At 36.5% G+C, this 24,765-nt stretch overlaps 1 protein-coding gene and 1 non-coding gene across 2 annotated transcripts in view; both read left to right on the forward strand.

Moving 5' to 3' along the window:
* Window positions 1-24,765, forward strand: part of PTPRD (protein tyrosine phosphatase receptor type D) — a 978,753-nt gene that overhangs the window by 898,948 nt on the left and 55,040 nt on the right. The window contains exons 35-36 of the mRNA XM_054004205.1: window positions 12,512-12,635; window positions 23,974-24,149. Coding sequence (XP_053860180.1) covers window positions 12,512-12,635; window positions 23,974-24,149 — 300 coding nt within the window. The remainder of the gene's footprint in view (window positions 1-12,511; window positions 12,636-23,973; window positions 24,150-24,765) is intronic.
* Window positions 7,837-7,909, forward strand: TRNAK-CUU (transfer RNA lysine (anticodon CUU)). Its single transcript has one exon. It is a non-coding gene; the product is annotated as a tRNA-Lys (tRNA).

A 24,765-nucleotide genomic window follows, 5' to 3' on the forward strand; every position in this document is an offset into this window, starting at 1 on the left:
TTTCCATCTAGTCCAAGATTCATCCATTTTGAAATAGAATTAGTGAAAAGCACTGCTGTTTGGTTTCAAGGTCTAGGCTAGGCAGTGGACTAAAGCTGTAGTTTGATGATCACTGTAAGTCATCTCTCTGTCTTGGCTGTGCATTCCTGTTGTCTCTCTTGTGCCAGTCCTGGCACTAGCAGATGTGCAGCTGTTCAAGGATTATCTCAGGAAATAGATTCAGCTGAAAACTAATTGTTTTATTTTTCTTTGCTGTTCTCAATTGGATCTGTTCCCTGAACTAGCTCACCACATGCCTGCTTAAGCTCTAGTGCCAGCAACAGAAGTGGTGGGTATATTTGTGGTTAGGGATTGGGACCTTCTACTTCAGCAGCAGTTCTTACTAATATCCTTTAAACAATCTTTTTAAATCTGACTGCAAGGCAGAAAGAGGTACAGATGGTAACAGTTCAGTCATTACCACTTCAGATAACGCTAGAGCTGGTGAGACAGAAGGAAAAAGAGATACTTTCCATATTCAAAAGTTCAAGGTGTAACACACAGCACAAAACTACTGACCTTTATTGATACCAGCAAAGTTGCACAATTAATTGCTGTTTAGGTAAGCAAAGAGTTTTCATCAGTTACCACTGATGATTTTGGTTTGTTTTTTTTTTTGTTTGTTTTAGTTTTTTTTTTTAAATAATGTCCTTTCCTCACTGGCAGTCAGTTACTTTATTTTAGTTTTTATGGAATTGTTTGCATTGCATGGATGAAATTCTTCAAAGATGCATTGATTGTATATAGTAAGTGATAACTTTGTGATACCATAAAGTAAAATATATGTTGATGGTTTTCTGATCGACTCTGACTTCTCTTCCTCCTATCCGGAAATTAGTTTTATTTCAAAAGAATGTTTAAATTATTTTTTTAGCACAACCTACTTCAGTTGCCACTTCAAAAGAATTACTGGTTTCAACACACAAATACAACTTTTCTTTTCTAAGGAACACCTGAATATGTGTTCCCCTTCCATCATTGCTCATGTTCCATCTAATTACTTTTGATCAGAATTTCTGATCAAAAGTCAACACAAGTTTGATTTATTCCTTTTGGGAGAATATCACTTCTTTCCTGTTTCCACTTTCTCCTCAGACAGACAAACCTTCCTGTCTCTTCAAATCAGTGTATTCTCCTGTGTAGAACAGCTTCTAGATATATAATGTTTTCTAAAGCTCAGTGCCATCAACTGCACAAGTTCCTACTTCTACAAGTTTTCAGACACTATTCCTTATTGTCTTCTTCAGGGCATCTCCTATCCCAGCTCTTACAGCATCTCAGCAGAACAATAGATTTCTTCCATTGTACTTCTCTCACAAATTTACCTTGAATACCATCTTTTACGGGACAACAGGGGCCAAGCCTCAAGGATTATTACTGTGGCAAGATTCAAATGAACTTACAATTCATATGTTGTATAAAGTGTTAATACAAGATAGTGCTATGACTCCTAAAAGAAGTTCATTTCTACTTCAAAATAAATTTTTCATAATCCTTCATTAGTTTTTTGTTAGCTCGCAATCCCCAAGCTTAAACAAATGTTGATTTACTCTGTTGATATCAAATATCATAGAATTAATGTCATACAGTTATTACTTTCTGTTCTCCAGTTTAAAGGCAGGATTGACCTCAGCTGATTATTGGGAAGCTTTTGCTGACTTTAGCAATTTCAGTGGGATTTTTATATAATGTAAGGGTCCATATGGACTTGACAGCTGCTAAGCAAAAATCTGTGTTTATAGGATACTGAACTTTATATTGTATCTTCTTCTTATCTGAGATTTCAGAATTTAAAAATAAAAAGTGGTCATGGAGATAAACTGAACAAAACCAGTAATGTTCTGCCTATTCTATGATGTATTTGTAAAGTAATTTACAGAATTATATTTACAGAATTATATTTACAGAACAGAAAATATATTCCTCCAAAGTAGATTTCTGAGACTTGTAATAATTTAACATTTTTTTTCTGAGGTTTGTGCATAAGACTTTGCACCCTTAAGGAAATGGATTGACATTCATACTGTTTTTTACAAGAGAATCTGTCACTACAACACAAGATTTACACTATCAGACTCTGCATGATTTACTGTGAATGTGTATATAAGCACTGGTTAACAAATGTTACAAGAAGTTGTATATAATTTAGTGTTTTCTCTAAACAGATTACTTTCTGTAAAATTCTGTAAATTTCTTTCTTTAAATCCAGTCTTTCACTTTAAAACTGAGTATTGGAAAACATGAAGATGCATTTCGACTTTTTTTTATTGTAGCTTTTCAGAATCAGTTGGTTAAATTTGTAATGGGAACACACTTTACTGACCAGGTTATATTTCTCTTTTTGTATCTCAAGCTGCAACAACATAAACATTGAATACTAAAACCCAGTAAATATTATATAGTAGAACCACATATAAAACTTATTATCAATATAATACATTTTAGAAGTCCAGGAAGAACAGATAATCCACTGAATTAATCTCTATGAAAGAAACAGCTGCACTTAACTGTTACATCATTGTAGATAATAGTGACTCATGTGGAAAAATCAATTTTTTTCCCAGCAAAAATATGATTTTGTTCTTTTTCCTTATAATGGTTTCCTCTTTCTAATATTACAAACATAATTTATTGGGATTTTCTAACTTTACTTTCATAGGATGTGCTCCATTTATTGAGAAACAATTAGTGTAGTCAGTGAACAATGAAAAGATGTCTTCCTATTAGTATCACATATACTTGCATTCACCTAGGTTGTTTTGTGCTTAGTTCCACATAAGTTAGTATCCGAGCCAGCAGTATAGTTATGGTATAAAATTTTAAAGACATAGTGCAGGAATTTGAAATTCTGCTAGTCAAGATTTAGATTGGGGTATTATCTCCTTCCTTTGTGTTGTGAATGCTTCATTGGGATAACAGCATTAGTTTATGTTTATATAATTAATCAAATAAAAGCTGCTGTTGCATATTAGGATACAGTGTTTTGGTCTGATACTTAATGATTTTTTGCCAAGGAATTTCACAGACACAGTTTAGTTGGTCAAATAACTGCATGAAAGGAGGGTATAGCCAGGTGGGGTTTGGCCTCTTCTCGTGAGCAACAAGTGACGGGACAAGAGGAAATGGCCTCAAGCTGTGCCAGGGGAGGTTCAGCTTGGACATCAGGAGGAATTTTTTACTGAAAGCGTTGGAACGGAGGGAGGTGGTGGATTCACCGTGACTCAAAGTTCAAGAAACAACTGGGTGCAACATTTAGCGCTATGATTGGAGTGCTGGTGGTTGGACAAAGGTTGGACTCAATGACCTTGGAGATCTTTTCCAACATTAATAATTCAATGACTCTATACTGTAACAAATATCAGTTTTATTTTGCCTGCTATTTAAATAGCAATGATATGTCTAGAAAGAGAAAAGTAGTGTTCTTGAAGCAAGAAAAATTATTCAAGGACAAACTAACTAGGTCATTCTAGATAAAATTAACTTTTGCAGGAGCTCTTTAGAAATACTAATTTGCAATAATTTTAGGGGATTATAGAGAAAAATCAATTAAGAATTGACACCTTTACTATTGCATTGAAATAAAAAATGTGGACAGTGCTTTAAAAATATGACAAAATGTTTAAAAATTAGAGTACCATAGTGTCTCATGTGAGACAATTATAAAGTTTAGTTTATAAGACCTGCTGCATTTCATACACTATGTAAAGCAAACCAGCAGGATGCTTTAACCACAAAAATATTTAAACAAAGTAAGTTTTTTCATTATTCAGGTATTTGTCTCCTCCTGATATTTATTTTCCACCTGAAGTTGACTGCAATCCCCATTTTTCAACACAAAATTATTTCCATTACAACAGGCTATGACTTCAGGGTCAAACTATTTTAATTGCAGGTAGGTTATATTGAAACTGGTGATAAAGAAATAAAAACCAAAATTATTAATTTTAAAAAACTAGGGATTTTATAGCTTTTTGAAATAAAGAATCTCCTTCAAGGATGTTTTGAAATAATGTTTATTTTCCTCTTTAAATTTTCTTTAGTTGTATGCTTATATAGCTTGTTTGATTCCACTGGAATCGGGTTTTGCATAATTTCATTTAGTTATAGGAATATTGGCTTGATATTGTGAAGAAAATACCATTTTTTTTTTCTTGAGGGAAATTTTAAAAAGCTTTTGGAAAACATTTTTGTATTTCTTGCTACTTGAACAGTTAGGTCTCTTCCATATGAGACTTAAAAGAAAATGTCTCATCTGCATTTTTAACTGTTTTTAGGACGAGGATGCAAACTCATATTCGAGTTTAAAAGAAGTCTTAGTCATATGTGGCAGTTTCCCCCCATATTCTTGAAAATTATACACTTTGCAGTGTAATGGGAAAGTCTCTGTCTTAATTTAAAAAAAAAAAGCATTCCAGTTGACAAATTGCCATGATCATGAATTAATGTTCATGCATCTAGCATTCGCATTTTGGTAATGCAGTATGTAAATCTCATTTTATTAGCAAGTCTCCTGCATAATACAATGGCACTCTATTACAGATTCAGCAGCTATGGAATGAAATTCTCCTCACATTAGTAAAAGAGGGTCAAACTCTTCATTTCTCTGCATAGCTGTGTACCTTCACCAGTTGTTCTGAGTCTGTTTGCATTGACAGGCTCTCCAATTTTTTTTTTCATTCTACTTTGCCTACCTGGTCCTAGGTTTCTCTGTGAAGCAGTGGTCATTATTGATTTAATTAAAGCCACAAACAGTGCATCTACCGTGCTTGAAAATGCTTTACAGGACATGCTTCCTTCCCTTCCTTGTGAAATTTGTGCAGTATGTATCAATCCCAACATTCAGCAGAAACCTAAAACTCCTGGCTTCTAATTTGCTGCCATAGTGACCCTTAGAAGAGCCTTGTTCCAGAGCACGCAGGTACATGCCAGTTCACCCCAAGAGGGGTGACATTTTGTCAAACTTCTTCCTTCCTTAGTGCTGAACCAGAATCTAGTTCTGGAAGACTCACATCAGGGAACATTTAACTCTTGTTTAAGTGGTGTAAAGGAAAACTGTGCAGTGAGTGAGCAGGTACGTTGTTTACCGGAGAGGGATTGTTTGAAATTCTTCTGGTTTGGTTGCCACCAGAACATTTTGGTCACCATGATTATTAGTCAATGGATTATTTTATGGATGGTGCATTGTGATAGTAAATATTGCTCCAGTCTTTTCCCACTAACTGATCATACTTGTTTAAGCAGCCAGCCATTTAGAACACACTAGCTGAAAGATTTGTCAAAGCATGAGAGGCAAATAACAGTATTACAAATATTTTTGTTTCTTTTGTACAAAACACCCATACTACACAGTTATGCTGTGAAGAAATCCCCTTCTTTATTAATGATAGCTTTATTAAAGGCAAGCCTTCAGAATGAAAATACAAGAAATCCTATTAAAGTGCCATCCATTAAACCATTAAAGCACTCATTAAAACTGTTAGCAGAGACTTGTTATTCATGAGTTATTGGTCTTTCACACTTCTGAAATGTGTCTGCCAATACCACTCAACTCTTTGTTCCAGTGTGCCTCTTAAATCTGAGGAAATACAGATTAGCTTTCTTTTGACAAAATGGTGCTTTATGGGAGGATGTTATGGCCACAAAGTGGTTCAGATTGGTGAGGAAAATAGGAAAGATTAAAGTTCAATCCATTTGCCTGTTTCTGATAATTTATGTTAACTATGTCTGCATGTGGACCTAAATTTTAATCACTAAACGACACCATCTGGGCATACATCATACAATGTGTATGTTTAGGTTTTTTCTTGATATTGAAGAGTAGCTTTAGAATACTTAAATACTAAGGAGTGAAAAGCGGAAGAACAATACCGAATACTGAACAGTTGAAGCTAAGCTTTAAATTTAAAGTTTTCTTTCTGTAAATTCACATGAAAAATAGGTATAATACAGAGCTGAAGCTGTTTCTCATAATGGATAAAAATCTCAGACTGTCATTTTCAATGTATATGCAAAATCGTCTTTGTATATGCAAAACTGCAGTTTAAACTTGCTGTTTGCAAGCATTTTTTATCATTGTTCTTTACATCCTCTTTTGCTTTTTATGATTTAAAGCCAAAGTCCTTCAATCCAGGCTCAAAAATGGCAGCATGTTAGACAGCCAGTTTATTCAGTTATTTTCTAGTTTTCTTATGTGAAGAGAAAGTGTACCTGACATCTTACATTGTGAAGTAATTTCCAAAATATTTTGGCAGTGTAGGTAAAAACCTAAAAGATAAGACAGATGGTTTGCTTCAGTTATGTGTCTCGAACAATGCAGAGTAGTCTGCTTCATTCTAGGGCTGTGGACTGTGGTTTAGATAGCATGTTTCCATATATGTCTCTTAAGAAGTACTGTCTGGATAGTCAGATATGTTACAGATGTGCGTTATTCCTGGTCAAATTACCAATTTTAATTTAAAAATTAATGCACAAATATATAGTTAGCATCTTCTGTACTATGTTTATCTTCTAAATTACTACTAGAATTCTGAGATAAATCCATAAAAAATATTTTCCAAAGTTCTGAAAGCTTGACCTGTAAATAACCTGTGGAAGTTTTCTTATTCACCCCTATTAGCTCAAAATGGAAAAGAGGGGAGATTTGTGCTGAGAGAAGTCATTATGTAAATTTTATTACTTTTCAAGTCATATGACATAAGTGAATTGCTGGCCTGCTGATAAAGAGGTATATTATGTCTTAAATATAGTATATATCTATATATAACTCTACTCTTCCCAGTGCTGATGGAAATGCACTTCAAATTCTTTCTCTACACCTTTGATGAAATAAATAGCACTTAGAAGTAAAGATAAAATACTTACGCTTTTAAGTTGCACAGTGCATACACGCTTCAAAATTCTACCAGCCATCCTTCTCAGAACATGGGAAACATTACTAGAATGAAACTAAATTGTAAAAAGGAATAAAAATTTACAGAGTGAAATTAGAGAGTAAAATTGTACCATTTGCTTTATTGATGATTAAGAATTTCACTTTGTAGTCAGAAAAAGTAATATTTTTGTTGGAGAATGGTGAAGCGCTACTCTTGGATCACATCACTAAGTTTATAGTTAAGCACAGCACAGAAGTGATGTCTGCCTTTGCATGTGGAAGAATACTAGTTGGGGGATAATTCACTGTCCCTTTATAGGCAAACAAAATACAATATGGCTCCCAAAAAAATCCATCACCAGTTTTGCAAATCTCTTAGTCTATTTGGATACTAACTTAATAAGCTCCTAATACTACTGACATTTTAAGATATGTTGATCATAGTCGCTCAAATTTCTAAGATAGTGAACCCAAATAGTTTGGTGTCAAAAATTGTGTAGAAGCTTAAAAAAATCAGGTTCTTTCAGACCTGCATTTAAGAGTGCCTTTTGAACTGTTAGAAACACATATAGTGATACAATTCATGTATCACCTATAGTGATACAATTAGGGTGAAAGCCAACAAGGCTGAGGTCCTACTGCGAGTCTGTTATGGTCTGCCCAAACAGGAAGAAGCGGTGGACAATTCATTCTATAAACAGCTAGAGAATGTTTCTGGATCATCAGCCCTAGTTCTTGTTGGCAATTTCAACTTGCCGCACATTTGTTGGGAACTCAATACAGCTGAACAGAGGCAGTCTAGGAAATTTTTAGAGTTTGTGGAGGACAACTTTTTGTCACAGCTGATGGGTGGGCCCACTAGGGGAGGTGCGGGGATTGCTGGACTCCAGGACGGTTTGGGTGGGTGGTAACGAAGGATCTCTGAGGCCCGGCTAGCTCAGTTGGTAGAGCATGAGACTCTTAATCTCAGGGTCGTGGGTTCGAGCCCCACGTTGGGCGCCAATCTGCGGGGATTGCTGGACTCCAGGACGGTTTGGGTGGGTGGTAACGAAGGATCTCTGAGGCCCGGTCTTTAGAGCATAGGGTTTATTATAAAGGATGAAGGGCCCTGCTTAGAGTTGCTAGCCGCAACTCGTGGCAGGCCCGGGGAGAGCGGGGGGAGAGAGAGAGATGGTGCCAGGTGGGTGTCCCAGCAGGAAGGTCCGAGAGAGAGCGTCCGGTCCCTCGGCCACACCTTATCAGGGGGCTTCAGGGTGGGCTGGGACAGGACTTGGGCCAATGGGGTTACAGACATCGGATACTTCAGGGGAGGGTTACAGGTATGGGATGAACCATACATTGGGGGGTGAGACAGGACATTCCATTTGACCTTAGGTTCTATCAGAAAAGGGGGATTGCATTATTGTTTTCGGGAAGCTCAGTAATGAAGGTTTGGTATTTCAAACCTCGTTTTCATCTCGATATCTGTATTCTCTGATTCTTTTGCCAGGCCCTCATATTTATAGGGCCTTGCTATTTCATCTTCCCCAACAGGGAGGGACTATGTTAGATATGTTATTTGCAAATAGAGATGGGCTGGTGGGAGATGTGGTGGTTGGAGGCCACTTGGGGAATAGTGATAATGAAATTATAAAATTCTCAATATTTGGTGAAGTCAAGAGGAACATTAATAAGACTTTTACACTGGACTTTTGGAGGGCAGACTTTGGCCTATTCATGAGACTTATTCAAGAGTTCCTTGGGAAGTAGTCCTTAAAAATAAAGAAGTTCAGGAAGGGTGGGTATGCCTCAAAATGGAGATCTTGAGAGTACAGGAACAGACTGTCCCTGTGTGCCAAAAGATGAGTTGACAAGGCAAACGTTCACTCTGGGTGGGCAAGGAGGTTTTGGAGAAACTCAGGAATAAAAAAATGATGTATTGTCTTTGGAAGGAGGGTCAGGTTTCTCAGGTAGTATTTAAGAGGACTGCTACAATATGTAGAAAAAAAATAGGGAGGCTAAAGCTCAGTTTGAACTTAAAATGGCAACTTTTGTCACCAAGGATAACTAAAAATATTTTTATAAATATATTAATGGCGAAAGGAAGAGTAAGACTAAACTTTATTCTTTATGAGGCGCAGAAGGGAACTTGGTTGCTGCAGATGAGGAGAATGCAGAGGTGCTTAACACTTTCTTTGTCTCAGTTTTTAGTGAGAAGACTTGCCCTCATGATAACTATCCTCTTGGTTTGCTCAGTGATATCAGGGTCCCCCCATTATCCAAGAGGAGGCAGTCAGAGAACTGCTGAGATGCTTGGATATTCATAAATCCATGGGACCAGATGGGATCCATCCCACAGTAATGAGAGAGCTGGAAGATGAGCTTGTGAAGCCACTCTCCATCATTTATCAGCAGTCCTGGCTCACTGGTGAGGTTCCAGATGACTGGAAGCTGGCCAGTGTGACACCCATTCATAAAAAGGGTGGGAAGGAGGATCCTGGCAATTACAGGCCAGTTAGCCTGACCTCTGTACCCAGTAAGGTTAAGGAACAGTTTTTATTGGGTGTCATCACATAGCACTTACAGGATGGCCAGGGTATCAGACCCAGCCAGCATGGGTTTAGGAGGGGTAGGTCATGTTTGACCAACCTGATCTCCTTTTATGACCAGGTGACTTGCCTGGTAGATGCAGGAAAGGCTGTGTATGTTGTCTATTTAGACTTCAGCAAGGCCTTTGACACTGTCTCCCACAGCACACTCCTGGAAACGCTGGCAGCGCACAGCTTGGACAGGAGCACTCTTTGCTGGGTTAGGAACTGGCTGGATGGCCGGGCCCAGAGAGTGGTGATGAACGGTGCTGCATCCAGCTGGGGCCAGTCACCAGTGGTGTCCCTCAGGGGTCTGTGCTGGGACCAGTTCTGTTCAGTATCTTTATTGATGAAATGGATGAGGAGATTGAGTCTTCCATTGTAAATTTGCAGGTGTCACTAAGCTGTGATCGTGTGTCGATCTGTTGGAAGGTAGGAGGGCTCTGCAGAGAGACCTGGAACAGTTGGATGGAATGGAAGAATCTACCAGGCTGAAGCTTAATAAATCCAAGTGTTGAGTCCTGCATTTTGGCCACAATAACCCCATGCAGCACTATAGGCTGGGGACGGTGTGGCTGGACAGTGCCCAGGCAGAAAGGGACCTGGGGGTATTGGTCACAGCCGACTGGACATGAGCCAGCAGTGTGCCCTGGTGGCCAAGAAGGCCAAGGGCATCCTGGCCTGTGTCAGGAATAGTGTGGCCAGCAGGAGCAGGGAGGTCATTCTTGTCCTGTACTCGGCACTGGTGAGGCCACACCTTGAGTGCTGTGTCCAGTTCTGGGCCCTCAGTTTGGGAAGGACGTTGAGACAATTGAGCACATCCAGAGGAGGACAACAAGGCTGGTGAGGGATTTGGAACACAAGCCCTGTGAGGAACGACTGAGAGAGCTGGGGTTGTTTAGCCTGGAGAAAAGGAGACTCAGAGGTGACCTTATCACTCTCTAAACTCCCTGAAAGTTGGTTGTAGTCAGGTGGGGGTTGGTCTCTTTCTCCAGGCAGCAACTGACAGAACAAGTGGACACAGTCTTAAGCTGCATCAAGGGAAATATTGCATGGCTATTAGGAAAATAGAGAAAGGGTGATAAAGTACTGGAATGGTCTGCCAGGGAGGTGGTAGAGTTACCATCCCTGTATGTGTTTAAAAACAGATCAGATGTGGTACTCAGTGCCATGGTTTAGCTGAGGTGTTGCGGCATGGTTTGGACTCTGTGATCTTGAAGGTCTCTTCCAACCTAGTTATTCTGTGAATTCTGTGAATTCAAATTAATCATATCCAAAGCATAAGTAGAATTTTCATGGCCTTCATTATGATCCCAAGCATTTGATTTCTTCCTCATTCCTCTAAACGGTCCCAAATTGATTTCCTTTTGAGAGAGGAGTTGCCAAGCACTCTCTCTCAGTTGCTGTAGGTGAAGGGTGAGCCAGAACCTGAGCCATCCCACTCCTCTACTCTCAATAGCTAGGTTATACAGGACTTTATAATGTTTTGTTATAAAAGTTAATTGAGCCTAGGGTATTGGTTAAGAGGATAAGGCATTTGTTTTTCTGAGGTATTTGTTTTCCCAAAGACAAATGCTCCTCTATCAGGCAGCCAGGCAAAATGATTTTTTTTTCAATAATCTCAATAAAGAAGCAATGTCATTCTCAAATTATTAAATAAAATGAATTGTATAGAATATGTAAAGATCCATGAGAATTAAGCAATTTTCAGACTGGCCATATTATCAGCCTAAGGGATAAGTCCTAGTAAAATCACATTAACTAATTTCACACATGCTCATTGTCAGGTAATACCTACTCTAATAGATTACAGGTCATACCCTGCGAAGAGTCAGCAAAGCTGTTGGCTTGATGCTGTAGTGATAGTACGGATCTCCTGACTTGTGCCATGTTGCTGGTCTACCCATGGAAAATGAGCATAGTGTTGGTGAACTGCCCTACCTTGGCTTATCTGTGTCATCTTTTTTTTTTTTAATAGTTTACCACTAGCTGTCATTGGGAGCTGCCAGTTCTTACCAGGATTAAACAGAGGGCATAAACCTTAAGCCATAGTTGTGTATTCATATTGATGAAACAATTTTAAGGTCTCTAATGTTACAGAAAGGGAAAGTAAAATAATAGGTGATTATTCATGCCTTCTCATTATGAGATGACCTTTCATACAGCCACTGCCATAGTAAGCATAAACAGGTACCACCTGTTACCTATTTTGTATTCACTTTGCTGCATAAATCATTCAACCATAGAGGTAAAAGTACTAGTCTGAAGTTTCGCTAATGGTGAAGAATGAAGGAGTGTGATTAATGCTTCTGTAATTCTACCGTGGAACAGAAAATAAACAGCAAATCTGGAAACTGTAGTTTTGTTTATGAATAAGATTAGTTATGTTTATGAATAAGATATCATTAAAATTTCAAATATGCCTGAATTGCTTACTTATTTATGACTCAAGGAAATGAAAAGCAAGTTTCTTTATGTTGTCTATGGATGAAATGCAGCTAGTTTCCTGAGCATCACTAGTACCATAGGTTGGCCTGGCATCAAAATGAAAGAACAGAAATGGTTTTTTTCTTCTGAAAAACTTCATCAGGAACCTTTGGAGTTTATTTAGTAAACAGGACAGGGAAATTTTTTAACATGTATTCTTACTAATAAAAGCAAAAATATTTTTCCCTTCATCCCAGTGTTTTTGAGATTTATGATATTTATTCATTTTCTGTTAATCTAGAACCCCTCACTTTCCAAAACAACTAACAAGATAAAAGGGTGGATAGCTTGCTTTCTCGGAAGAAAAAACCCTGGATTTTAAAAGCTTGTAGTTTAAATTCCTTATGTAAATTTCAGATGCATAAATACAAAATGGTTAATGTAATATAATCTGTTACAATGTGTCCTGAAGTAATAATTTTCTTTCAAAGGAAATTATTTCCAGAACAAACTATGGGATTTTAGTTTCTAATTATCATAAATAAAACAATTATATAGTCTCGAGCTGAAAGTTTCCTTTTCTTTTTTTTCTCTTTGTCTTTTGAAGTCTATTGATCCTGGTCAGCAGTTCACATGGGAACACTCTAACCTGGAAGTAAACAAACCAAAGAATAGATATGCGAATGTAATTGCATACGACCATTCTCGTGTTCTACTCTCAGCAATAGAAGGTAAGGAGACCTTTAGAATTCAATTAATTAAATCCTAAAATCTAGAATGATTTTACCAATCAATACCTTCATACAGGAATATAAAGAAGTGTTAATTAAAGTACTTCCAGTAAATTTCTGTAATGGCAATCCTTTTCTGATGCTTATTTTCAGTAATGTATTAAGAACCTGCACTAAAATGTACATTCATGTGTAACACAGGTCCCTGTGTATATGCCAGTGAGTCATCTGAAGTAAATTAATATTGCTGTTTTCTTATAATAACACTACAAAGCAAATGTAGCAGTAAACAAACATACTTGAATTGAGGCATTTATTGATCAATGAAATTATCAAGATATCTGCTCACTGAGTTCTACTTCGCAAAACCTTATTATGGGAAAAAATCAGTTCAACCTCAAGTTCTCTGGGGAAATTTTAAAAACTGTCTCTTAGAACTTTAATTTTAATTTCTAATCTAAATATTAAAGTACAGTTTTTAAACAAATGCCTACATGCAGGCATTTTTGAGAGTATCTCACTAAAGATTGACAGTGTGATTTAGTGAGAGCTTTTCATTATATCTTTCTTTGTTACAAAGCTTTCCAAAATCATAAACACTTCAAAGTTTTATCTGAAGCAAACTGTTACAGGTAGTCAGTCCTAGGTGTTGTGTCTGTTTTACCAAGCATCAGGACACATTGGTTTGTGCTCAGAGGATTTTTTTATTATTTCCAATTCTGCCTTACTATTAACTTGCTTCCCAGATTCAAGACAGAGTTTCAGTTTATTCTATGTTGTTGACAGTCAGGTGTTAATGATGGCTGTAATCAAACAAATCATATATTTAAATGACACAATTTAAATGAAAATAAGAGTTGTCTTTAGTTAGCTACAACAGGACTTGCATACAATACATAAGATAGAGGGATCTGTATTCAAGTCATAACATGGTACAACTTAAACTGCAATTATTTTTATTTAAGGTTATAAACAGCTGCTTATCTTTGGCTACTCCAGATGTAAAGACACCGGATTTATAAGTGTAATCTACTTTAATATTAGCTTCTTAGCGAAGAAAAAGGCAATCCCACTGACTGAAGTTTAGATCTTTCCCCATTCATTGCAGCTGCATACCATAGGCTTTGATAATACAGATAAGAGCTTCTCAAATGTATTAGAAAATTTTAATGATTACCTTGAAGAACTTGCATATGGTAATCTGCTTATATTTGTTCTACCTTTGAGGTTCATATAGCAATTCTGACAAGAATTTTTTGAAACATACAATTTTTCATATCGCCTTGTAAAAGGACATGGCTGTGTAGAAACCTGCCTCTACCTTGTAGAACTACCTGTCTCAACACTGAAGAGAGGGTACTCTAATTAGCACTATATGTGATGTAACTCAGTAAATATATCCTGTTCTGTCCCACTGGTTCAGACAAGAGGTCAAAGTACATGGTCTGAATAGGTCAGGAAGAGCAACTGGATAGTGTTTCTGAATGTTAAGTTCTTCAGAACAAAATGCTTAACTCAGAGGTAAATCTAACTGGCAAAAAGAAGACTCAAGTTTTTCCTGGGATTTTGTTTGGAAAAAGAGTTGTGTAAAGGAGGAGAGAAGGAGAGAAAAAAAATTAAATGCAAACATATTTATTTGGTAATTTATGTATTAGACAACTGGACTGCCATTTTTCCCTGTATGTAAATGTCCCCTGAAATTTGGTTCCCTTTAAAAAAAAGTGAACGTATTTAGAGAAAATTGAAGAGGCAAAGCAGAAAATGTTAGTGAAAGCAATTGAAAGTATGAAATTGCACAGTACATTGGTCTATGTTTTTACATAAGTGATAGTAAAAATACAGAAAAAAAAATTACATTGTACCTTGAAAGGATTGAGTATTTTAAGGAACAGGGGCAAAATATACTTAAACCGTAATGTTTGATTCCTTTTTTTAAGTAAGAAATACCACATTGAGGCTAGAATTTCTAAACCTTTCATAGTCACTGAGTCTACACAGGGAAAAGTATTATAACCTTTTGTAATATTAGTGATGGATGTAAAACTACAAATTCACCCATTTGGTGATTTGCATGATTTTAAATATTTCCAAGTCTTTAGATTATGGTGAAAAAAGCATATGGTGAATAAATCAAATATTAAATGCCTTTTTATAAGATGATATTTAGTCTTGAAAACATAAATAATTTAATATATAATTATCCCCTTAAACATTTTTATTCCTGGGATTTTACATGATTGGTAGAGGAAATTTTGTGTATGTACCTTCAAAAGTTTAATATATTGGTTTTAGCATTTAGTAAAAAGTACTTCTTTTTCAGGTTTAATGTAGATATTTCAGATATGAAAATACACAGTCTGGCCAGCACTTTATTCAGTTGATAGCTGTGTCTCTTTTCATGTCACTGGGGAAAACAGTATTTGGAATATTATTTAAAAATATATTCTCCTTTACCCGTGTTACTATACAACTTAATTAGGACCTAAATTTGGACTACATTATATTTTGTTACAACTGTTTGGAGAATATTTGGTACATATATGTATCTACATATACATGTACATGCCTACACATAGGCCTCATCTGCATTTCTTCGGTGGCCAGAAGAAACCTAATATTATTAGTGAGGTTTGTAACTGTGCCTTTCTAATGAGAAGAGCTCCATTGTACACCTTCGCAGCTGCTTACTTTTTAAGAGCAAATATAAATGAAGAAAAGACTAAGCATCTGCCAAACTGTAATCCTACACTGATGAACATTTTTCCTCTTAACAGTGTTGCAGAAATATGGAATGTTGTAATTGGTACTTCAGAATGAGACACAAGGCCAGTTCTGTGCAGTAGAACTCTGTAGCCTATTCAGAGTGATTATTAGAAAGTCTTGAGAAGCAATTAGCAGAAATTTGAAATTACTTCTTTCCAACTATTGATAGTATCAAATTGTTAAAAATTGCATTTTTAACAATTTAACTGAAACACAAGTCTTACTAACACTTTCCAAGTATTTCTTTTGGTACTCTTCATAACTCCTGTTCGAACCTGGTTTTGAATCCCCACTAAGTTCTTGACCTCTCTAATTACACAGAGTATGGAGTTCCACAACATAATTACTAATTTCACAGAAATATTTTTCTTATCACTGTTTAAATTTTATTACATAAGATTTCCTTTTGGAGAGAAAACTCAGATTGGATGTGGTAATTTGGTTTTCTTCCTGAAAAGAAAATTTTACTTTGCAAAATTTTGTTCCCATGTTCTTGAAATCTGATTGAAGTCTTAATCAGCTCATATTGTACTGTCTTCGGCTGTTTCTGAGATGGAGACTTGGAATTTTAAAGTAAAATGACAGAATGTTAGAATGTAGTGAAGTTTATTATATGCATCCAAATGGATTTAAGGGAGAATTTACTGATTAAAAGATAAACAGATTGAGTTAAAACAGCTACATCTGTGATCTTCAACCTCTAAGAAGTAAAAAAAATTCAGGGGGTGAGGAGGGAATGGATAAACATTCTGCATTTTAAAATATCTTGCTGATTCTTTTAAGAGATATTAATGACTAAAAGTCTTCTTTATGTGGATGTATTTGCATGATGCCAGTTATTAAAAGAAAAAAAATACCTATCATATTTCAGCAGGGTATTTTTTTAATGGGAAATTTAGTGACTTTAAAATTCTGCTAACACTAGAAAGCTCTGACTGTAATACAAATGGTCAAGAAAGAAAAGGCAAGAAGCTGCTAATATTCTTATTTGTCTGATGGCCAGTTACCAGTAAATCAGCTTTGATTATGCAGACCATCATTGTAAGATCCAGAAATTTTTGGGAGCATTGTAACTACCAAAGAGTAATGACCTCTACAAACTATTTGCACTCTGTCAATTTGCATTTATGTTGCCTTCTGCTAACAATAGGAACTGAATGGACCCTCACCGTACAAGCTTGGAGTTCCTTAAAAAAAACAAAAGTATTTTAGTGATGGATACAGAAATACCCGTACAGAATATGGATACAGAAAGATGGGTGAAGTGATTTCATGGTGTTAGGGCCCCTGTGAAGTAGATTTCATAGAGCAGACTTCGTGGTGGCTGTCTTCACAACAATTTTGAGACAAGTTGTGGATGTATGAGCCTACTGATACTGTAATAGTTATTGTAGTTAATAGTTAATATAAAATGCTGCCGTTCTTGATGGCCTTAAAATCTACTCAGAACAATTTTTCCTGCATATGTAGCCATACTTTCCATTGGTAAAAGCTTCAAGAAAACATTTGGTGGCTTTGTTCCTGACTGACTAATGAAGATTTGATACGTGTTTACTGTGAATACTCATATTGAAACTGGGTTTTGCAGGAAATATCAAACCAGATATAATTTCATTTCATATTAGTAGAGGCACTCGTCATCTCTTTGAGTGCATAATTTAGACTATAAATTAATATTTCTGTTCAATAAAAGATTCCTTTGCCTGTTAACTGCTGTGTTACTCAGTGTTAAAGAGATCACTAAACCCAGCTTCAGAGAGCAGAAAAATAATCACCGTACCATGACATCATGTTAGATTTCAATATCTGCTTTGTAATATTGTGCAACCTACTGCCATCTGCACATACTGTCATGCATTGTGGATAGTTTCCTGATGCAATGCTCTTACCTATGCCTCTGAGGATCTGCACAGAATAATCTGTTTATTTCCATTCTGGACTTCTTAATACTAGACAGTTTTTAGACCAAAACAAAACAAAACAAATTCATGCTTAGTTTCTTTTTCCTAAAAGAGCTCCTCCTTTTTGCCGTGTCTTTCTGCTGGTTGCCTTCCAAATTTCTTTTCTCACCTGCAGATCTTCCAAATTTCTCTTGCCTGCAGATCTTCTATACTCTTAGTTCTTAGTTTGCATACCTACATTTCACTTTTGTCACCTTTTCCCTTCCCTTTCAAATACTTCTGTCCTCTAAATAATCCCTTTCTTTGTCAGGCCTAATTATGCATCTTCTGCCTATCCCTTTTTGGCATTGTCTTCTTTCCATAAATTCTCTCTAATTCAACATTTCTCTTTGATACTTCATATCATTCATCCTTTCCCTTTTCACCAGACTCTCCTAGTACTCCTAACAGTCTATTTACAATCCAGCTATCTATAGGTTTTCTTTTCCTGACATTTCTTTTTCCTTCTTACCTAACTTTGTTAAGATGATATGTAGAGAATTTTCCTCAGTCTTTGTAAAAAACCCTTCATTTTACAAATATTCACTACTAGAGTACTTCATTGGTTTTGTGCTGCTTCATATTTCAGTGAGTTCTTAAAGTACAGATTTGTGCTTAGACCATTTCAATTTGATTATTTGCTTAACTATATCGATTTCATGTAACAAAAACATCCACATAAACACTTGTTATTGTTATCTAGCACCTGTTCATTGGCCAAGCTGATTAAGGAAGTTGATGTAATTTTTTTTGGATTTCAGCAAAGCTTTTAATACCTTCTCTCATGGTATATGCTTTTGGACAAAATGTCCAGCATACAGCTGGATAAACACATCCTGTGATGGGTGAGCAACTGGTTCACAGGTGAGGCACAAGGGGCTATGGTGAATGGGATGACATCAGACTGGGGGCCTGCCATTAGTGGGGTTCTGTAGGGCTCTACCTTAGGGCTTATGTGCTCTTCAACATTTTCATAAATGACTTGGATGCAGGATTGGAAGGGTTACTAACCATGTTTGCAAACAATACAAAATTGAGGGAGCTGTTGACTCCCTTAAAAGCAGGGAGGCCCTGCAGAGACTCCTTGACAGATCAGGAGGCTGGACAATCAACAACCACAGGAAGTTCAACAAGACAAAGTGCCAGATTCTGCACCTGGGATGGGGCAACCTTGGAAGTACAAACAGGCTGGGGAATGAGATGCTGGAGAGGAGAACAGGACCTGGGGGAGCAAGTTGAACATGAGTCAGCACTCAGGAGGGCCAAACATGTCCTGGGGGGCATTGGGCACAGAGGGGCATCTAAGTGCCCAAACATGTCCTGGGGGGCATCACCAACCAGGGCCGCAGTCACAAGCCACGGCAGGAGGCATGTTGTCATGGTAAGTTCTCACCAGGCTGAACAAAGACACCAGACCACAAGTCAGGGCTCTTATGCCTTTATTATAGACATGCCTTAACTCCAGCAATAAGACAACTATTTAGACTCAAAAACTATTGTCTAACAAGCCTCTATGTTCTTACAATCTGCTTCCACAAAAGTGGTGGCTAACAAGCCCTTAATTTTGTGCAGTACACTTATGGAGTTCCCACCTCCTAAAATAAACCCCTTAAAGGTGGTGGCTAACAAGCCACAACACACATCCCCGTCTCCCCACTCCTGCAATAAAGTTCAGTATGGAGTATGGGATAGAATGACATCTGTGGTTTGATCAGACAGAGCAAGAGAGAGAGAGAACAAAGAATATCACCCCAGATTCCACATTGTTCCTTCCATGTGGATGGTGCAGACCTGGGGTAGTGTGACAAAGAAGGCAAAAGAGAAAGAGATTAAAAAGAGAGGATAGCAAGGGGCCTGATCTGCATCCTTTTAAAGTTAACCTGGTGCATGCCTTTTATATAAATTAAATTTTTCGCACTGTTTTGTTCACACATGCACAACCAGACTGGCATTTTTCAAAACACCAGACATTGATTTAAATCAGTAGTACAACTTCATCAACACTCTGAGTTCATAATGGTATTTTTCCTACTTGTTTACAAGCATGACAGAATGTAATCCTATTACTTCACACTATTTATGCACATGACTAAAAGCACATGTCTTAGGGAAGGAGAGCAGAAACAAAGCTTTATAATTAAATTTATTTTAAATAGAAAGGCTGTTCAGTACTCAGCCTTTGTAAAGGCTTGAAATAATTTCATTATTTGATTCAAGTTTGTGAATAAAATGTGAAGATTATAACTCTCCTCAGGAAATCAAGTGAATCATTCCTAAGGTCTGCATTATTAGCCTTGTGGATCTGTGTTGCAATAAGCTGTACTGTCATCTCAGCTCATGAGTTCTCAGCATAAATTGAGAGCAATACAGTTCATGGGGATTTTTATCTTCTGTACTTAGTAAATTGTGGCATTGGCTAATTTTATTTCATTGCTCATTCACACTTACTATGTAAAAACTAAACTTTATTCTCTTGGGATATTTAAAAGCAGATTGTCGTTTATGCTGAACTACTTAGCTGATTCTTCCCCCATTGTGCTTAACTCCTGTCTGGCTAAATAAAGAGATTGCAGACTTCGATCATTCATCACCACACTTGAAAATGCTACTAGAAAATAGTTATGGTAGAATCATGGTTCAGGAGGTTGGCCTTTAATCGACTTCTTGTGCAGAAACTGTGTCTCTGCTTTTATGAAACTTATAAAAGTCAGGTTATACTGCATAGATTACCCTACATTTATGCTTCAGGTATACCATCCTAAAGGTACAGTAAATCCCATTGATGCCAAAGGACTTAGGTGAAGTTCATATCAGTATTACAGAATTTGGTTGCTTTGTCCCTTTCTTGACCCATGCTTTTACAGAACAACTGACCTCTCTTAACTATGAAACCCAAATTTAAGTAATGATGGCAATTGCTGCTGTGCTTGTGGCTGTGTTGCCTTCAAGCAATGGCAGCTAACAAAAGTTTGCAGGATTTCATTGGACTGCGGTCAGACTGGTTGTCATTTGATTGCTTTTGCACTATTAGACTTGACACAAAATTGTTTCATTTTCTCAGCTCAGAATGTGGTTATGGCCAGAAAAGCCATTTCAGAAAGGGAAATTTTAATATTCAGATTTACTTACCTTGAAGAATTTTTATTCTTGGTCATTGTAGATATTTACAGGTATTCAGGTTTTGTATTTGGTTTTTTTTAACAAATTCATTAGTCCTCTTATGATAAGACACTTCCCTAGAGGGCTTTAAGGATTTTGGAGCAGGATGTGAAACTGAGGTCAAGCATGAAAACAGTGATGAAAAGAGACTCTGTGAGAAATAGGTATAATACTTAAAGGGACTATGAGAATGGATGGAGAACAGAGAACATCCCTAATGGATACTGTGTGAGAGAGAGACAATGGAGCTGAGCATTCTGAATCAATTTGTTCTCTTGATCTCAGCAGATCAAATATTATTGAGTACTGTACAGTACTGTTGAGTACTGTATTCTGCTAGAGATAAATTCTTGATGTAAATCTCGGTGCAAGTGTTGTAGCAACATGTTTTTGTTTGTCTTTTTTTTTTTTTTTCCCCAAAAATTAATTGGTTAATTCATGAATAGTTGCTTAGGACCTGTGATAAATGGATTTTCATGTCCATGTCCCACGTATTATCCTTTTTTGGTGCAGTGAAGCTGACTTGCCTTGTAAAATAATTTTTCTAGCTAAAGGACATACAGGAGTTTTTGTGTCCACTTTACAGAAATAAAGTGGAGAAACAGAGTGGAAATTTCCACTTTAATCTATATTTAAAGAAATCTTTGCAATTATCAGCAATTGCTAATCTTAGTTCTTTCTTACTTGAATCTTAGATCAAGGAAGGTATAATCTAGAAGCTTTTCTTCATTCTAATTTAAAGAATTAGATTTTATTTAATTTAGAAGTTTTATATTTTAATATAATTTATCAATAAATTTAATACAAATTAGCAAGTAGAAGGAGAATTTGTAAATTCTAGGCAGTCTTGATTTTTTTACATCAGGTACTGGTATTGGTTGCTAAAATTTGTAGAGATCATTCTTTAGGGAACAGCTTGCAATAGTTATCATGCTTAATTTTCACACTGAGTTTGTGCCTTATCAGTTCCAGAGGACAGCTTTCCCAGAAGATCATTTAACCACTTTACAAAGTGTTGTTTTTTATTTTTTCCTCAGGCTTTTATTTATAACATGTGCTTCAAAGTATGATACCAGGCATCATAATATAATTCTAATTTATGCAGAAAACATTTCTTACCATCTTTCTCAGTTCCTGTGGTAATAATACCCAGTTGGTGTAGATTTCTCCTGGCTTCATTCTTCTTTCTCATCTGTTTTGTGAAAAAAAAAAAAGTTTTATTATCTTGATAAAGGAAGAAAATACAGCATTGTGCCTAGCAGTTGTATTTTCTATATCATTAATTCCAAAATCCACAATAAGAAGTGTCATGTAAAACAGCTTCAGGTTACAAGAGTGATGCTTTTGAACTCCACTTTCTACCTTTCATGGAGGGAAATCATGCTTTTCAGCTATAGACTATGCAGGTTAACAAGTTCTTTATTTTGTTTTATTTTTTCTCCTGGAAGAGACTTTCAGTCAGGTCAAATCAGTCAGACAGTTTCCTGTGTCCATTCTTGCATCTTGCCTGAGGAGTGCCATTTTCTACCTCTCTTGTAACCCTAAAGTTACACGGTCTTTCTATCTGAAATATTTTGTCAGGTTTTTCTTCTAATTGTGTACAGAAAGTTAAAACAAATTAAAATTTTAGTTTAAACATAATTTGAACATATGAAATAAGAACATATATGGAACTTTATCGGGCATGAAGTCATAATTTTTTGCTAGACTACAGCTGCAGTAACCAATAATCTGAATAATTTCCAGATTATATTGGATCTTACTTACTGTGACATTTAGTCTGTGGGTACATTCACTGTTAAGTAAGTAGTGGAATGAAACATTCAGGCTTACCCTGAATGAGTGTTGAAACTATTAAAATTGTAGCTAAAAAGGAGCAATCCATTTTAAAGAGGTAGCCCTAATTTCCATTCACATTCAAAATATTTTGGAAGACATTTTCAGATGTGTGCTACTTATAGTCAGGAAAGACAGGAGTGTGCAGCTCCAGTAATTCTTGATTTGGGATCACCAGTAGGAGATAATGCATCAGAGACTATTTGAAGATTTTGTTTCTGACAAAAATCTTGGGAAATATTTATTTACAATTTATTCTGTTTCATAGCCAAAGAAACTCAGTTTTGTTGCTTTGTGGAGGGAAAACAGTCATAGCTGTAGAATAAATCTGGAGCTGGTATCATCACCTTGACTCTCATAAGAGTTTGTGGAACCTCCACCATTTCTTAGGGTTGTAGACTTGTGCATGGCAGATTGGCTGCATAAATATAAATCATACATTTCTGCTCAAAGAAGTAATTTCTGTCAATTACTTCAACAAAACTTAATAAGGTGCAGATAACTATATTCAGCTAATTAACACTGCTTTGCCATTCAGCCAGCACTGAGATCTCACATAAGTATCTTCTTTCTCTAGTCATCAGTTAAAACAACAGCAGTGACATAAAAACGGTTCCCTCAGTGCTTTGTCTTCCAACATGCATGTTATCTGAGTTAAAACCTGAGCACTGCATTGCTGAATCCAGCAGCGTTCTGAGAATTGGTCCATTTTTTTCCATTTCCATTAACATGGCTGCCTTATTAGTGCAGTCTAGTAATGTGACTTTTGCTACAGCCAATACACTTCCTTGGCCTGGGTAGGCAGCATGTTCCAAGTCCAGGCATCCTATGGCATACCCTGAGTTATATGGATTGCAGTTAGGAGCTGGTCTGCTTCATATGGGGCTCTAAGAATGGACATGTGATTGGTAGACACAGCCAAAGTTCCTGTATAAGTCTTGTCCAAAATACCTGACCCTCAAGCAAATAATGGTGTAGGTCCCATGTGCACACAAGTCTTGGATCCCACTTCTTTTAATGTTTTTAATTCTTATTCAGTCTTGCAAAGGTCTTTATTTCATTCATACACCATATAGAAATTTTTACTGTTTCTTAAATCTGACTTACATCATGTGTTTTGTTACAATAAAACTCAATTATCTTTGCATTTAATGGAGAAAATGAATACAGCAATGATATTAATAGTCTTGATTATATTTTTTCCCTTCTGTATTTAAAGGAAATGCAATGACTTCAACAAGAATGTTTGAGGAGCCTACTCAGGGTGTCTGATTGAGAATCCTCCCTGTCTGTCCCAGGTAGCACTGCCTTATTTTGGGTGTCTGCAGGCAGCATCAGACCAGCTTTTAAATGCTGCTGTGTTTACCCCCAGGTCTCTCTACCTGATACAGATTTTCAGGCTTCTTTTATACTTCTTATCACGCGACATCTCTTGTTTCAAAAGAACCATTATTCCCAGAGAGACCACCATGCCTCTTGATTCCACAAATGGCATATATTCACTTGTAAGTACCCATGCACTATTTGACACGCAGCAAGCCAAGATTCATCAAATGAGCTGTGTCACGGGATTGTTCAGCCCTAGTACAAAAGGACACACAGAAATTTTGCCTTGTATTTTCACTCTCCTCTCTTTGCAGGCATACCAGGCAGTGACTATATCAATGCCAATTACATAGATGGATACAGGAAGCAGAATGCTTATATAGCAACGCAGGGGGCATTGCCAGAAACCTTTGGTGACTTCTGGAGAATGATGTGGGAACAACAAGGTGCAACAGTCGTCATGATGACAAAACTAGAGGAGAGGTCCAGGGTAAGGAAAACTTATTCAAGGTTAATAACATTGTACCTGAGTTACCACTAATGTCAGTATTTTGTTTCCTTCATGTATGTTTGCCTGTCTTCTTTATATGTGTAAGAACTGAGGGGTTTTTTTAGGTTACCATGAGTTAAAAGTGTCAGCATGAAAATTACTTATATATAGGAAATCTTGCTTTTACTATGAAACTACCAAGTCATGACATTTATTTAGTATTTTTTTATGCTCTGGAAAAAATTTAATTTTTTGATCAAAATTATTTTGGGGGGTTGTTTTCTTTTTTAATCATGTTGGGATTCTTAATGAGGTGACCAAAAGAATTACTTCCTCTGTAGTAATAAGAATATGATTGTGTCATCCTGTTGTGAGGAAGCTAATGTATTTCAACAGCATTCAGTTCTCATTTTTAAATGGTATAGATTCAGCATTATTTAACATCAGCGAGGATTTGAGGATTTGGATTTGCTTGAGAAACTTTGTTTTTTGGGGAGCACGTGCTGGTAGCTAGGAAAATTACAACAGCACATGCAATAACAGAATACAAAATTATCTGCGGAATTTCAAATTCAATTTTGCAGACCAAAGTAAAATTAGGAAAGTAAAACACTGA

This window comes from Vidua macroura, chromosome Z, assembly GCF_024509145.1.
Source record: "Vidua macroura isolate BioBank_ID:100142 chromosome Z, ASM2450914v1, whole genome shotgun sequence".
Lineage (NCBI taxonomy): Eukaryota > Metazoa > Chordata > Aves > Passeriformes > Viduidae > Vidua > Vidua macroura.